The sequence below is a fragment of the Oncorhynchus keta genome, chromosome 35 (assembly GCF_023373465.1).
Source record: "Oncorhynchus keta strain PuntledgeMale-10-30-2019 chromosome 35, Oket_V2, whole genome shotgun sequence".
Lineage (NCBI taxonomy): Eukaryota > Metazoa > Chordata > Actinopteri > Salmoniformes > Salmonidae > Oncorhynchus > Oncorhynchus keta.
In genome coordinates this window covers 34,342,611-34,360,434 of record NC_068455.1, presented here as the reverse complement: position 1 = coordinate 34,360,434, position 17,824 = coordinate 34,342,611, and the positions used below count along the sequence as shown (strand labels likewise).

General features: G+C 40.0%; 1 protein-coding gene across 2 annotated transcripts; it reads right to left on the bottom strand.

Moving 5' to 3' along the window:
* Positions 1 to 64: 64 nt before the first annotated feature.
* LOC118368413 (tyrosine-protein kinase Lck-like) lies at positions 65 to 17,106 on the bottom strand. 2 transcript variants are annotated; one of them, XM_035752481.2, is made up of 12 exons: positions 16,870 to 17,106; positions 14,752 to 14,861; positions 11,381 to 11,441; positions 11,180 to 11,270; positions 10,909 to 11,010; positions 10,461 to 10,714; positions 10,091 to 10,243; positions 8,324 to 8,503; positions 3,342 to 3,418; positions 1,326 to 1,479; positions 1,017 to 1,148; positions 65 to 798 (listed from the first exon to the last, which is right to left on the bottom strand). In XM_035752481.2, exons 2-12 carry the CDS (start codon positions 14,854 to 14,856, stop codon positions 596 to 598), a joined length of 1,512 nt encoding a protein of 503 aa, XP_035608374.1. In that variant the 5' UTR covers positions 14,857 to 14,861; positions 16,870 to 17,106; the 3' UTR covers positions 65 to 595. The 2 variants fall into 2 exon arrangements, with proteins under 2 accessions (XP_035608374.1, XP_035608376.1); XM_035752483.2 differs by lacking the exons at positions 11,381 to 11,441; positions 14,752 to 14,861; positions 16,870 to 17,106 and adding an exon at positions 11,582 to 11,841.
* Positions 17,107 to 17,824: the final 718 nt, after the last annotated feature.

The following is a 17,824-nucleotide window of genomic DNA, read 5'->3' as shown; positions in this document are numbered from 1 at the left end:
TTTACAATGTCGAGGGGCGTTGCAAACAGATCCCGCCACAATAAGCACTGTTTTGGATTCCAGGTTGGGAAACATTTTTACTTTTGCCATTTATTTGTTTACAGTCTTTTCTATGTTTTATATCACTTTTTATTGCATGATCATCATCGACATCTCATATGCATTTCGGGTAAGAAGATGTATCAATGGCACCATAGATACATGAACAGAGTAGGTCTTACATATGTGGTTTTTGTAAGGGCATCATCATCCATGGATTTATAGTCTTCAAACAGCATAGAAAAAAATATACAAATAGAAAAATCGAAACAGTACAAATCAAACAAAAAACATGAAATGACAAAGTATATTTAAAAAAATGCAAAGTATATAAAAGTACAGTGGTATCTTCCTTGAGCTTAAAAAAATGTCACACTATAAATGCTTTAATTACATCCTACAAATGTTTAGGTGTGTACTGAAAGTAGATCAGGTATGGTTCTCAGATAGACAGTATCAAAAGCATATATGCTGGGACCATATCTGTGTCTTAACAGTTGGAGTTAATGTCCTTAATGAACCTCTCCTCTCCATTCCCCATGTCTGTCTGTCTGTCTTATGGCTGTTCCTGGTACTGCCGCTCTGTGGCTGTGAAGAAGTCCTCCAGAACGCTTTTCAGGTACTCAAAGGTTGGCCGGTTCTCTGGGCTCTCCTTCCAGCACAGGTCCATGATGTTGTACAGACCCTCAGGGCAGTTCTCAGGTCGGGGCATGCGGTAGCCTTTCTCCAGGTTTTGGATCACCTCTGGGTTACTCATTCCTGACAGTGAGAAGAGACAAGAGATAGGGATGCAGCCTTGTTAATAATGTGGCCAATGTGTTGGGGTTTTGTGGGCAACACCTTTGTAGAGAGTATGTGCTGTTTGTGGATTATACAGGTGCTATGTGGAGAATGTGTGTATGTGAAGTCTACATGCATTGCATATGAAATAGACATGTATAATATTGGATTATTGTGGAGGTGCATCTGTGAAATACCTGGATATGGAATACGGCCATATGTCACTATCTCTGTCAAGAGGATCCCAAACGACCACACATCTGACTTGATGGAAAAGGTTCCATAGTTTATAGCTTCAGGTGCTGTCCATTTTATGGGGAATTTAGCACCTGATAAGGAAAAGTGAAATGGGTTTAATTTTGGGTTCATGTTCATTTCAAAAGCACCCAATGGATTCTACATGGACACTTGCTGGGGCTATAGTATATAGTGTATGGCTTTGCAGAAAGTGCTTAGAACATTCAAGCACATCCATTTTTTTCTAGTTTAAAGGAAAGTCATGCTACCCTCTCTGGCTGTGTACTCGTTGTCCTCAATGAGTCTTGCGAGTCCAAAGTCAGCGATCTTACAGATGAGCTCATCAGACACCAGGATGTTTGCTGCTCGCAGGTCCCGATGGATGTAGTTCTTCTCTTCAATGTAGGCCATTCCCTCAGCCACCTGCAGGAGGCAGTACATCATAAAGAATTAATCATACTTGTTTAAAAAAAAAATATATATAATTTCACCTTTATTTAACCAGGTAGGCCAGTGGAGAACAAGTTATCATTTACAACTGCGACCTGGACAAGATAAAGCAAAGCAGTGCGACACAAACAACAACACAGAGTTACACATGGAATAAGCAAACGTACAGTCAATAACACAATAGAAAAAAATAAAGTCTATACAGTGTGTGGAAATGGCGTGAGGTGGTAAGGCAATAAATAGGCCATAGTAGCGAAGTAATTACAATTTAGTGATCACTGGAGTGATAGATGTGCAGATGATGATGTGCAAGTAGAAATACTGGTGTGCAAATAAGTAAATAAAAACAATATGGGGATGAGGTAGATAGATTGGATGGGCTATTTACAGATGGGCTGTGTACAGCTGTATTAGTCGTATAGGGTACACATGGTATACACTGTCCAATGAAATGCTTACTTCCTTCTCGACAATGTTACAACAATAAGAAATAATTAAAGATAAGAATAGGAACATAAAGTAACTGGCTCAGTAGAATAGAATACACATTTTGGCACACGTATAATACAGGAAGGCACAATTTATGAAGGATACATACTGTGTGTGTGCGTGTGTGTATAAGAGACAGACAGGGCAGCGGTAGATTCCTGTGACAAGGAGGTTCCCACTTCCCCAGGTCAGATCTCTGTTTCTCACCTCAGTGCTCCACCCAGTTTTCACCGGCAGGTTATGAACCCCTAACAACCAGCTCTCTTTCCGGCCCACCCTAATGCCCCAGCTGTGCTATCTACATCGCTTTTGTGTGTGTCAATGTGTGTGTGTGTGTGTGTGTGTTTAGGCAGACATTAGTGCATATTTCAGATGTAAGAATCTCACAGATATGTGTCATGTGGCCCCGAATCCCTTGGCAGAAAACCGAGAGGTTCGCATGTGATATGAACTTCATATCATCATTACGCATCACTCTGGAAGTAAAACAAATCTCAATTTTCACTCATTAGCTCTAAGGGTCAATGTTGTTTCAGTGTTCTTACTATCTACATGCTTACCGCAATGTATGGTGCTGAATGTCATTCAGTGTTCTAGCCATTACTCAGGAACATACTTGTGCCGTAATACGCTCACAGTGCATCCATAGAGTCGGCTGTTCCTTTGCCACAGGCGGCTTTGACAGCTTTGTTAGTTGAAATCCCTGTAACCCCATTACACATCCATGTGGTTCAATGTCTCATTACTAAATGAGAGTTATATAATTTAACCACAATATTACGTTAGTGGAGCCCAATTAGATAAGATGTTGGTGTAATTAGATGTTAGATGTTCTCCCATCTTTGGCCCGATATTTGGCCCCATCTTTGGCCGTAAACTACTTCTAAGTAAGTTGTTCTTCTAGAACGAGAGGCTCAAACAGCAATACAACTGCTTTCTTGATCTTATGAAGCTTGGTGCAAGTGTGATTTAGAGTAGGCTATAGGTTTGTTTTATTATGGAATATGCATTATGTCTCTCAGGTATCGGGATATCTGTCACTTTGATTTGTGTTACACCTATAGCATTGCACTGTGATAGGGGTGAGCACCTCAGTGGTGTTGATTTGTGACAAGGTGTATAGACTTATGGTTGTTAGTAAACCTCACACAGTGGTCTCCATTGTTACCGGGAGATTATAGTTAGCCTCATAATAGCAAGAGCTGTTTCCTGTAGACGAGGGCCATACAGAGAATAGAAACTGAAAGAGCGAATGGAGGGGAAAGAGTGAGAGAGAATTTTGGAGACAGACACTCGTTAAAAGTGTAGAGAGCTATTGGGATTGATGTAAAGAGCAGGGAACTTGCCTGAGAGGCCATATCTATGAGGGTGCTGATGGGTATGTTGGATCCCTCAGACGACTTGAGAAAATCTACCAGAGCGCCTGTAACAAAATGTGATCAGGTTAATAAAATGACATATGTTTTGAGCGGCATTACATCAGATCTCCTTTGATTAATTATAAACAGATGTTACCAGTCACCAGCAGTTAATGCAATATTGATGGAGGTGGAATTATTTTAAGATTATTTTAAGTCAGAAAACTCTATGTTCAGTGAAAGGTTTTGTGAGAAAGATTAATGACACTGCCATTAAAACTACATTTAGATATGTCTCAGACATAAATAGCTGGCCTTAGACCCAGAATAGATGTTTAAATGAGGAAAATAACATTCGCAGGAAGTGCGTTCACCTTCAGTCAACGTGATGCATGGCCACTATTCGACAGGCCATGGCTCCTCCGTCTCTACATTGTGTTTGATAAAAACCGAACAATACCTCAGCCAGCCAAGGCAAGCAGCAGGAAATGCGTTAAGAAAAGAAGATTGACTCTTCCAGGAAAGAAGGGCAACAGGCTCCTGTGCTTTAGTAAAGAAGGACTCCTTTGATGTCTGTGCGCCAAAGGAACGGTATAAGCCAAGGTTGCGAGGAATGTTAAGCATGCCACACCTGTTATTTTCCAGTTGTATTGTCTTCAATGATAAAAAACGAGGGACAAATTGAGAGGATGGGAACATCAAGCCTTCCTTTCTAGTGATAACAGAGGCAACAATTGTGTCTGTGCATGTGAATCACAAACAAAGAAACAGTTCATGTTAAGGCACTGTTGGTGCTCTACAGGCCTCTCATAGAGGACAATACAAAGGCTCTCCATTCACTGGCTCAGAGCACTTACATACTGAAGCTGTTGTTGCACCAGTGACAGAGCCTTTTCAATGTGCTTTGTTACTGTCCCTCCTAATGTCAGGTCTTGAAAAAGGCAACAACAACCTTTGATGGGAATGTGGGGTCACATTAAAAAACATGCAGGTGACATAGTAACTGTAGTCAGAGATTATGACGAAGGCTTTTGGAGAGAGCATACTGGTATCAAAATAAGTTGTTGCATTAAGCAGGGGCGTAGGCACGGGTGGGACCAGGCCCACCCACTGGGGAGCTAGGCCCAAACACCATCAGATATAATTCATAGCAAGCAGTGCACTGGTTTAGTTAGATTTGATTAAAAAATATAACAGAAAAAAATGATGTATATAAACCCTCGATTGCTGCATTGTTTCACGTCAGATGGCGTAACTCATCTACAACGCTCTTCCCTAAACCAATCTTTATTGTTGGACATGGAACTCATTTTCAAATTTGAATATTGAACATTCTAAAAATGAAAACAGTTCCTAATTCCTAATCACTGTGCTCTCGTATGACTCTCCATCGAATAGGAATAATAACTAGCTAGTTAAATTATTACAAATGTTGTGACAGTGATTTAATAGTTTGCAATTGTGATAAAATAAAAATTAAACTGGTGGCTTTTGCCTGCACAAATTCTGTGCAAGGAAGTTGGTCGTCTGTGCAGTGACTTGATCAGCTGTGTAGCTAACTGTTGTAGCTAGCTAGCTTACTTCCTTCCTGCACATAAAAAACTTGCTTAGCCTGTTTAAAATGCCCTGAAGTTGTAGAAATGTAGCCCCACAATTAAGAGGAACTGAATGTTATCAGAAATCAGTCTGTAGATAGATCAGCATGTTTCTCCACGATCTTATCGTTGGGTCTGCTGTACACAGCAGCTGACTTGGGAGGCTACTGCAATGACTCGTGGCAAGAACAGTTGCTTCATGAAAACTCATAATAATGTAAGCATTAGCACTACTAGCTACAGTAGCTTGCAAGCTAGCTTTTGTTGGAAGAAAAACATTGTATGTAGAGCACGAAGTAGGTAGCTGGTAGGTTAGCAGCATCGTTTCAGTCAAAGATGATTTCAGTGACTGGTTCAGCAAGCTAGCAAACTAACGTTAATGTTGGACAAATTTATGATAGCTTTCGTGCCCATAGTCAAACTTCAGAAATACTGCTTATTGAAGCAAAATAATCCTCAGCTAGATTTAATATGGGGCGACTAAGACTTCCTCACCAACAAAACATAAACATTATTGGCATATTTATTGTTTTAGCTTAGATTAATTCAGACCATTTTGAGGCAGAAATTAGGTTCACAGCAGACGATGTCACCTCGGTAATATTTTCTAATGTTATGGCAGCCTATTGTAGCTGTAATACTTTTGATCTATCCCATTATCCTTTGCAAGATATGCGACAGAACAGTGCGTGCAGAATCGACGCGCTATCTGATGGAAGACAATGTGGATTGCTGATGCTATGTTTTGGCCATTAAGAGGCTTTGAAGCCACCGGGCATATTGGCACTCCCCAGTACAAGCAGTCCTCCATAGGAATGAATGGAATTCTATAGTAGTTTTTGTCTAAAATGACATACCCAAATCTATCTGAAGGCCCTGAAGCAAGGCTATGCATATTCTTGGTACCGTTTGAAGGAAACACTTTGAAGTTTGTGGAAATGTTAAAGGAATGTAGGAGAATATAACACAATAGATCTGGTAAACGATAATACAAAGAAAAAATAAACCGTTCTTTTGTCATTTTTTTGTACCATCATCTTTGAAATGCAAGAGAAAGTCCATAATGTATTATTCCAGCCCAGGTGCAATTTAGATTTTGACCATTAGATGACAGCAGTGTATGTGAAAAGTTTTAGACTGATCCAGTGAACCATTGCATTTCTGTTCAAAATATTGTATCAAGACTGCCCAAATGTGCCTAATAAAACATTTTAAAAAAACTTTTCATGATCAAAATTGTGCACTCTCCTCAAACAATAGCATGGTATTCTTTCACTGTAATAGCTACTGTAAATTTGACAATGCAGTTAGATTAACAAGAATTTAGGCTTTCTGCCAATATCAGATATGTCTACGTCCTGGGAGATTTTCTTGTGTTAATCGCATTAGCCTACAATAGCTCAACCGTCCCGTGGACGGGACACCGACCCCGAAGAAGTGCATTAAGGTGTCTGTAATAGAATAAATGTGTCAAACAAATGTAGACGTTAATAAATGCATTTCTATAGCTTCCCAAATATATTTTACAATAGTGGGCGAGTGCCAAGATGGAGGCACGGTGGCTTCGACACAGTGCCCTATATCAGTCATCTCGTCTTTATATAAATTATTGAACAGAACCAATGACCTCTAATGACATCATGGGATGGGTTGCCAAAAATAACTAACTTAAAGCCACACCCCCAATAAGCCACAAATGTGACCGCATTGAGGATATGTCACTGTGTTTCTATAGCTATATGCTAGTTAAATAAAGGTCAAATAAAAAATATGCACCATGCCACTGCTTATTTTATTTCTTCATTTAGCAAACAAGACAGCTCACAATCCAGTGCCTTTGTCAGTAAACACACCTATATGTTAGCTTTAATTAGCTTAGATTGTCTTTCAGCCTCATGGCAAAATGTGTAGAATAGAATTAGATGAGCTATAAAACTGCACATTTTCCTCTCTGCCCCAAGGCAAAATGTGTAAAATTTCAGGAAGTTAGTTGCCCATCAACATTTTTGCAAGCTCACCCACCAAAAAAATTCTAGCTACGCCACTGGTATTTGGGGCGGCAGGGTAGCCTAGTGGTTAGAGCGTTGGACTAGTAACTGGAAGGTTGCAATTTCAAACCCCTGAGCTGACAAGGTACAAATCTGTCGTTCTGCCCCTGAACAGGCAGTTAACCCACTGTTCCCAGGCTGTCATTGAAAATAATAATTTGTTCTTAACTGACTTGCCTGGTTAAATAAAGGTAAAATAAAAAATAAATAAAAAAAGAGACTTGTGTTTTCAATGTCAGCTAGTCTGTGTACAGGGCAGTGCACCTATAACCATGGTGCCATTTTATTGGTCTGGCTTTTCTTTGCTACCCTTTTACAGACAGCCTCTCTCGTTCTTGTGTGAAGAGAGAAAGAGAGTAGTCACTGGACAGTGGCTGAATAGCCTAGTCTGACTGGGGGAATAGGGGGGGGCTGTGTTGCGGTCTGTCTGTGCTGACACTGGAATGGAGCCACGTGCCCATGGGGGTGGACACAGGTCCCATCACTGAACAATGAGACAGTGAATCACCACTCCCCTATTTGACGTCTCTCTTTTCCAGTCAGAACGGACTTCCCTTTGGTGTGTTGACATTAGAGGCACCGGCTAGTACGGGAAACGAGAGTTAAAGTTCACGTTTGCTGATTTGATTATTTAAGTTGACGAAAGTGCAGCAGGGTCACCAAAATAGGCTGAAAATAGCCTCTAAGAAGACCTGAAGTAGGAGATGTATGGAAAAACAAGGTTAAATTTGTACTGCGTTTCTGCAGAATGAGCATTTCAGTAAATAACCGTTAAGCCAGAACTAGGAGTGTTCATCTTATAATTGAATAAGAAAACATTACATTTTAATCTTGCATCTATAATAAAATGATTTTTTTTGACCATTTAACATTGTCAGTGGACTGCAGTATGCCTGGGAAAAGGCTCTGACTCATGAAACGCATTCTGGTAAACACCCAAGCCACTCTTTTGTTATTCTCACTCTTATCAACATGCAAACCCAATAACAGTTTAACATGTTTGATCACGAAAGCCGATGACGATATCCTGGCTGAAAACACTCTTTCGTCTGCTCCAGGTGTTTCTCTAGAATCTCCCTTGATGACTCTGTTTTAGCTGTTCACTCTTTCAGCGCCGAGATTGAGAGTCATCTATGTTGACAGGCACAGACATAGGCATAGGCTCGCCGAGCAGCTGTCATGTAATAGAGTACAGTAGAATAGAAGAACAACTGAATAGAATAGGATCAGGGTTATTGACCTTTTGTATAAGGAGTTGGTCTTACCCTGAAAGACGAGCATTGACCATTAGCCTAATAACAATGTAATCCTAGACAGTGACACTCACCGTTCTCCATGAACTCTGTGATGATGTAGATGGGCTCCTGGGTAACCACGGCGAAGAGGCGGACCAGGCGCGGGTGCTGCAGCTCCTTCATCAGGTTGGCCTCGGCCAGGAAGGCAGCCATGGACATGGTGCCCACCTTCAGGTTCTTAATGGCAACCCGCCTATGGTTGTTGTACAGACCTGCATCATGGAGGAAGGTCATTGGTGATACAGTAAATATACAGTTTACTGCAGTAATATCACAGTGATTTTACTCAGTAGTGTAGCATACAATGTGTAAAATGGAGTGATTTGAGGACACTCAAGTTTGCAATAGGTCACAATTTGCCGAGTTATAGCATATGCTGTAATGGTGAGAATGAACTTTATTTGTTATTGAAAGCATTCTTCCCTACTTTTATCTATAACTGAAATAATTTTGAGAAAAGGAATGGTGGTTTGTTTTTTCCAATCTGACATGCATGGATACTTTTTGTTGTTGTCAAACAACAATCACCCCTATGATGTTGGTGTATTCATTCGCTGAGAGAAACAAATACTGTATGTTGCCAAGACCGCATGAAGGAGTGATTTGGAAAATAAAAAAGTCCCACAGCAGGATAGTTTTGAATGTCGCTTTGTGTTCACACACATGGAGCTGGACAATAGGGAAATCTCCCCCTCCACTGGAAAACTAGTGTGAAGTGATCAGATTACATCAGCAGATATTATCACAATCAAAACACTGGAGTTTATTTTTTAATGGTTGATTTTAGGGTCACAGTGGGAGGTGATAGCAAATATTGTAATATGAACTAATATAGAGAGAGCCTCTGGTGTGGCTAGAACTTCAGCCCAGCATGCTCACTGGGTCTCTTGCGTAATGCAGCTAATACCTGACATCAATCCCAAACGGGCCCTACCAGCTCAAACAAGCACTGCAGTGATGGCAGTATTTAGGAAATTACACACAATGCAGAACTAAAGCCTAAACTAAAGCTGTTCTGGCAGACACAGAGAGAGACAGGACCAATTGAGCAACTGGTTGCTTTATATCAGGTGCATCTATGCAAACCAACACACGCATTGGTAATCTGAAAATATCAACCACTGTGGTTGTGCATTGCCTTTAGAATGTATTCACACATTTTGTTGTATTACAGCCTGACTTTAAATATATATTTTTATCTCACCCATCTACACACAATACCCCATAACGACAAAGTGAAAACATGTTTTTAGACATTTTTGCACATTTATTGAAATTGTCAACAAGACAATAACCTAAATAAAACACAATGCCAAATCTTCACTGGAGTTGCTTACCAAGACGACATTGAATGTTCCTGAATGGGCTAGTTACATTTTTGGATTTAAATTGGCTTGAAAATCTACGGCAAGACATGAAAATGGCTGTCTAGCCATGATCTACAATCAAGTTGACAGCGCTTGAAGATTTTTTTTTAAAGAATAGAGGGAAAATATTGTACAATCCAGGTGTGGAAAGCTCTTAGAGATATACCCCAAAATTCTCACAGGTGTAATCGCCACTAAAAGTGTTTCTACAAAGTATTGACTCAGGTGTGTGAATACTTATGTAAATTATATAGTGCTGTATTTAATTTTCAAATAAATTAGCAAACATTTCTGAAAAAATGTTTTAATTTGTGGGTATTGTGTGTAGATGGGTGAGAAAACAAATCTATTTAATTAATTTGGAATTCAGGCTGTAACACAACACAATGTTGAATAAGTCAAGGGGTATGAATACTTTCTGAAGGTGCTCACCCATCCAGACTTCTCCAAACTGCCCGGCCCCGAGCCTGCGCTCCATCTTGAGGGACTCTCGGGGGATCTCCCATTCGTCCTGCCACCAGGGTTTCTGGGGCATGCGGGACTGGCATGGCTTCATCAGCCGGGTGCACAGACCGTCCGCCTCACCTGCAGACATATACAACACAGGCAGGGTTAAAGGTTGAATAACGTCAAGTTATATAGTTCACTTTTTGAGAAAGACTGTGCTAAGGTGTATGTGCACTATGGATGGTATGATAATGGTATTTGGTACCAAGGCTTTCTGTATTGTTTGGCTGATGTATTGTGTTCTGACTGGAGTCATAGCTCCAGGAGTTCAGACAGGATGTGAGTCAGCACGTACGTGAGTGATGCTGGACCAGCTCTTTCAGGGAGTTGAAGGATATCTTTGCGGTGATGTAGAAACCACCAGTATCCAAGTTCCGGATTCTGTAGTGCTTGACTGTGTCTCCAGTGTCGGGATCCAAGTCCCTGACAGATAAGGAGAAGGAGCCTTGGGCTGTCTCACTCTCTCTGACCATGAAGGAGCCCTGTGTATTCCCCGGAGCTAGCAGGAGCCTCATGGCATCGTTTCTGGAGAGGTTCTTGAAAAACCATCTGAAGCACAAAAACAGGCATAGAGCTTCAAACATAACCACATCCCTTTCCCTTGAACGTGGTTGAGTATGGGGAGATGGTTTTGGTTGAGTGAGACGATGTTGGGTAATGTATGTGTGTGCTTCCTGCACGAGTTAAAGTGAAATGAAATGCAGTTATTTGAGTTTGAATTGAATTCAACTGTATTTACTTACGTCTCCATCTCCATTGAGTTCAGGGGGGCAACAAAGTTGTATGGGATGAAGCCCTTCTGGCCTGTGATGAGAGACTCTGCCATGAACCACTCCGGGTCATCCCTGGACAGCAGACATAACAGCAACACTTACTCACTATCTCATACTTTTCAAGCACTGGCAATGTGTCATACTCCATCAAACAACTACACACTTTTGCACAACTACACAAATATATCACATCCTCTAAAAAGTAAATTGCATCACACAACCATCCCATCCCTATTCTTACTTATTGAGGATTTTCAGCTTGTCTCCCTTCTCAAAGCCCAGGTCATCATTGTGGTTTGGTTCATAGCTGTATATGGCAATCACCAGGCTATCTGTACAACCATAACCAGCATGGGTGAGGAAAACATAATCAATAATGATTACATTTGATCCACCAGCAGAAGGCACATAATTACCCACATATTCATGTATAAGAACATACCTGGTAGAGGGGAAGAGGGAGGCGTGAGATGAGAGGGGTAGGGGATCAGTTGATCTGTGTACTGATGAGACCAAAGCAGGGTCAGTAAAATAACCTGGGTTTCCACTCCTGAATTCAAAGATTCTCATTCAGAGTACAAACTATAGAAGTTCAAGATGTTACTTGCATGAAAACAGTAAAGAGAAAAGTCTGGGGGTTTACACTGTCATGATGGGAAATTTGACTTGAGGTAAAAACCATACATTCCTTAAAGTGAGGAACGATATTAAGAGAAGCTTTTTAAAGACACCCTAGCTTTTACTTCATGTTTACTTTGTGCTGACACACTGGCCAACAACAACATAGCATTCACATGTGCTATTCTCTACTTCAAATCTACTAGTATATTTCCTGTAATTCAGAGGGAGGAAGTGAAACAGAACATTTAGTGAATGGTTACAGTCCCAATTAATTGCACACACAAAAGCCAACTTCCCCCAAATTAGGTAAATTGCCAATTCCCATTGCTAGCTACCCAAAATCATTGAGAGAGTTTGATTAAGTACAGCGGGCTATGGCCCGTGATGTGAACATACAAAAGCGATGAGGGAGGAGTGCCCTTCTCAAATCGAACAGTAATCTGCACCGCTCTGTCATGTTGTCAACAAGGCAGCATCGTTCAGAAACATACAACATCTCGTTTCCATAAAATATATGTTTGAATTCTCAAAATAGTTTTCATTGGGTCGACAGATAAAGCCTTTTTTTTAAATCTAAATCAATCACTTCTGTATGTGAAAACACAGAATCCTACTTGTTACTCCACATGCTTAACCTACATGACATTTGTTTTTAAGCCGATATCGCGCACAAACAAAACGGGGCACCTAGCTCACGCCATAGAGGCAGCTTGGTTCCAGTAGGGCTGGGAATTGCCAGGGACCTCAGAATACGATATTAACATGATACTTAGGATTTTCATTTTCCAAACATATTGCTCACTACAGTGCCTTCAGAAAGTATTCACAACCCTTGACTTTTTCCACATTTTGTTGTGATACAGCCTGAATTTAAAATGGATTAAATTGAGATTTTGTGTCACTGATCTAAACACGATATCTCACAATGTCAAAGTGGAATTATGTTTTTAGAAATGTGTACAAATGAATTTAAAAAGGAAAAGCTGAAATGTCTTGAGTCAATAAGTATTCAACCTCTTTGTTATGGCAAACCTAAATAAGTTCAGGAGTAAACATTTGCTTAACAAGTCACATAATAAGTTGCATGGACTTACTCTGTGTGCAATAATGTTTTACATTATTTTTTAATGACTACCCCATGCATTTTCTGTCAGTCTTGCAGTGCATTTCAAACACAGATTCAACCAGAAAGACCAGGGAGGTGTTCCAATGCCTTGCAAAGAAGGGCACCTGTATTGGTACTGTCTTGGGGGAAGTTATTCAATTACACTTTGGATGGTGTATCAATACACCCAGTCAGTGCAAAAATACAGTTGTACTTCCTAACTCAAATACTAACCTAAATGACAGAGTGAAAATAATAAATCATATTAATCCTGTTTGCAATAAGTTACTAAAGTAAAACTGCAAAAAATGTGGCAAAGAAATGTACTTTATGTCCTTAATACAAAGTTATGTTTGGGGCAAATCCACATAACTGAGTACCACTCTTCATATTTTCAAGCATGGTGGTGGCTGCATCATGTTATGGGGGTGTTTGCCATCGGCAAGGACTAGGGATTTTTTTTTAGGATGAAAAGAAACGGAATAGAGCTAAGCATAGTGAAATCCTAGAGGAAAACCTGTCTCAGACACTGGGAGACAAATACACCCTTTAGCAGGACAATAACCTAAAACACGAGGCCAAATATGCACTGGAGTTGCTTATCAAGACGACACTGAATATTCCTGAGTGGCCTAGTTACAGTTTTGACTTAAATCGTCTTGAAAATCTATGGCAAGACTTGAAAATGGCTGTCTAGCAACTTGACAGAGCTTGAAGAAAATAATAATGTGCAAGTATTGTTCATTCCAGGTGTGCAACGCTCTTAGGGACTTACCCAGAAAGACTCACAGCAGTAATCACTGCCAAAGGTTATTCTAACGTATTCATTCAGGGGGTTGAATACTTATGTAATATTAAATTATATAACTGTTTTATTTTTATATATACTGTATATATATATTTTTTTACAAATGTTTGAATTTTTCTTTCACTTTGACATTACAGAGTATTTTGTGTAAATCATTGGTAAAAATTCATTTTAATCCTACTTTGTAATGCAATTGTTTAGGTAAAAAGTCAAGGGGTGTAAATACTTTCACAAGGCACTGTATATGTCTGATGCAGAGAGACAAGAGACAGCATGCGGCAGGTAGGCTAGCAGTTAAGGGTGTTGGGCCAGTAACCAAAAGGTCGCTGGTTCAAATCCCTGAGATGACTAGGTGAAAAATCTGTCCTTGAGCAAGACACTTAACCCTAATTGTTCTTTTACGTCGCCCTGGATAAGTCTGCAAAATGACTCAAATGTAAAAACGAGTTTTGATCAGTCAGGGAAATAAAAGTGCTGAGAACATGTTGGCTCACTATTTAAAAAGCAGATGGAGAACAAGCTATTGGATGAAAATGACTTTTTTGGAGCAGGTACAGCCAACTAGCGTTAGCTAACACTACCTAAAAAATGTATACTCAGAGTCAACTATCGATATAATATCTTCCAAAAACAATATTACAATATGATCCTGCTACCCCCCCCATCACTAAGTTCAAAACAAATGCAATCAATGCTAACCCACATTAATAGAGCTCCCTCATTGTTCCGGCCAAACGCCACGCCCACAAACATCGGTTTCTTTTCCGCAATTAGTCTGGATTTGACTCCTTTCCTGATCCCTCTAGAATGTGAACACATTCGGACTGTCTGATTGGTCCCAATATACAATCGGTTGGGCCAGAGCCAGCAGTGTTTTCGAAGTAAGCAATTGGCTTTGATACTCTGATTGGTTAGAGACAATTTAATTGGTGATTACTTTGTTTTTATTGCAAAGATGTTACCACAAACGACTTTCAATGATGTCAGATTCAGACTGAAGTATGTAACGAACGATAGAGCATTGAAATAATTCAGTGCGAGTCATCAGGCAACAATTCCCAAGCATTGACTTGCACTTTTAGGTAGACCGTGGTTGCATAACTTATATTCATTGATATGTCAATTAAATGCATATCGGAGATGTTTGTGTGTTGTTTTCTTTTTTGTGAGACCACGTAAAAATATCACACCCTCTTCCTCGCATTCCACACTACTTTCCCAGCCACGTCGAGACGCTATGCCGCTGTCTACACACACAAACACACACACACACACTCACCGGTTTAGCCGACTGGGTGGGAATCGGGCAGTTGCAGTTGTCACACACTTCGTCTAGGTTCTCTACCCAGTCATCATCATAATCTGAACTACAGTTGCATCCCATTTTACCTGAAACATAGTCAAGAGTGTGTCACTTTACATCACTACATAATAGAAGAGATTGATTGACAAAGTATGATTTTTTTTTTATGTGCTTGATTGAAACAAAATAGTTGCTTATTGCCCCATACTTAGACTTGGCTCCCAAGAGAGTTGGTGAACTAGATAGCTGTAGCTTATTATATTACCTTCGTAAAAATTGAAAAGCTGTTCAACCTCAAATCACTTGGAAATGTAAACTAAAATCAATCAAATGAAGATTGTACATAAACAAATGAATTAACATTAATAAGCATAACCTTTTGCCCAGAACATGTCTTTTATGTTAACATCCTGTAAACATATAATATCCCTTAAATCCCCAGCCCTGGAAAAACAACTCAGGATGTCCTGATATGACTAAATCTTTGAAGTGAGAAAATAAAGTAATAATCTTGGCCAGACAAAAATATGAAATTGTGTCAGGATGTTAACCTACATTATTTTTTCTGTGTAGCTTCACATCAATACACAACAACCAGCGGAGTTTAGCAGGATGTCAAAAATCCCCCACCGCAAATGAAAATACTCCAACACATTGGCATGTACGCCTCGTCTCATAGTAGTGTGATGAGGATCTGCATGGGACTAAGAACTAATTCATAGACTGTGCAGCTTGCTGGGATATGACAGACTTACATTGGTGAAAGATACAGTGAAGGGAAATGCTTTTGATATAATTCAATGTGACCTTTTTTGTTGCGAAACCAAATTGCTAGACTTTTCACAAAGTGATCTACATTTTGTGTTATAATTATTTGTCTTCATTTGGGAATGAATCATAGTCCAGATTTGTTTTGAGAAAATGTGATTATATTTCAAATCAAACTAATCCAGTGTTAAACCATGCTCTCAGTGCAGATGGAGCGCTCTACCCCTCAGCAGTACAGTATGACCCTGTGTTCTCAGGCCCGCTCCATGCTCCAATCCCATTGGTTGGCTCGCGTAACAGGGTCAGTGGGCTAGTTGGAGTCGCCGCATGTCCCGAGGGCACAAATCCGTGAGAAAATCTGACGGGCCCGGAAAAGCCTGACCCCGTTAGCAACAGTCCACCCCTACACTGGGACGGAATGGAGGGGGACGAGAAGGGTCGCTTTTGGGTGACATCTCTCCTGCCTTTGTCTGACAGGCTCTCAGAGAAAGTCATCTAAACAAAGTCAATATTTTCCATTGAGTGAATGCCCTCTTGATTTAATCTCTTAATCATATTCAGCTGCTGAGGGGCTACCCTCCTCTCAAGGCACAGTGTGTGGCTTTGGTTGTTTGGCTTTATTATCATTACATTGTGCTGCATTTGTTGAGGCATTTATGTTTCATTCACATGAAATGCTATGTGTGGTGTGATCCACCCTGAAAGTCATTATAATAAAGGCTGGAGAAGGGTTACACAGAGGTAGACACTAAACACTGCTCTTTAGGCTATCTTTTAGTGGTATGACGAACCTATATTAATGCATTACATCAACATGATGTCCTTCCATCTGTCAAACTGCTCTGAAAATAGTAGCCCTCTTGAGCGTTTCTGCTTTCATGAAATCATCACATTTTCCAAATGCATATTATGCATAATAAATTACGTGCAATACAGATGGATACTAAATCACAAGGACCTTCGTGGTCACCAGATCCCTTCCTGACAAACAAAAACCTTAAACAATTGTCCGTCAAACTGTAATAAAACCATAATAACCACAATAATTGCAATTACCAAACCAGATGTTAATTTTCAGCAATCTTTACCTAAATTACCTGTTACCCCCTTGTATTTTGTATTGCCTTTTAAGCTAAATGTAATTTTTTCAGTACATTAAACTTCTTCTCAATATTGACTATAGCCTAAACACTTGTTGACTGCTCATTTACTGTAAAACACAATTGTATACATTGTTGTACATCCTGATTCAAATTACGATCTCAAAGGGAGACCACGTCAATATATATATATATATATGCATTATATAGAAAGTTTAAGACCTACCTCATTAAACTTTAAGCCTAATATAATGCTCTTCAACAGGGTATCAGCAATGTCACTGGTCTGCAGCCAGAGCAGCTTTATCCATGACTAAGAGACCTAGTCTTCATCAAATATAAATCTTATCAAAAACAGCAACTAGAAATATAACGTTACTTTTGGAGAGAAAATAAGAAACAATAGGATGTTGAGTGAGGTTTTCAGGCCGGGAGTTTTGTATGTGAAGATCTCATCACTTACTCATGCAGTACCTTCAAAACACGCACACGACACACACACACACACGCACACACACGTACACACACACACACACATACACATACACATGCACGCACGTACACACACCTCAGTGGAGAGAAAGCCACCCAAAGGGCTTCCTGTCGTTGAAAGGTTGAGGGTTGTTCTGCAGTGGCTCTGACAGGTGCTACCCATGCAGCTGTGTGTTTCACAGGGAACGTTGGCCTCCTCTGTAAATGGGTCAGGACAGTACCTCTCTCCTAGTTTGTGAATACGTGTGAATGTTCCATCAGTCACAATTTGGTAGGATTGGTGAAGTAGAGTCTCAGGCAGCTGATAAGACTCCATTTTGATTCAGATCTTTGTGTCTGTGTATCGCAATGAGACTGATTACGGGGAAACCTGTGTCATCGACATTAAGTTGTAATTGCCAAATGAGTCATCGCCCCCCCCCCAATTGACTATGCAGAAAAGTGCTGTCATATTCATTTTTAAATGGAGAGTTATTAAACCCATCAATTGTTTGGTTTGTTTAGTCTTAGGAAATCAACAGTCAAATTAAATCAAATCAAATTTTATTTGTCACATACACATGGTTAGCAGATGTTAATGCGAGTGTAGCGAAATGCTTGTGCTTCTAGTTCCGACAATGCAGTAATAACCAACAAGTAATCTAACTAACAATTCCAAAACTACTGTCTTATACACAGTGTAAGGGGAT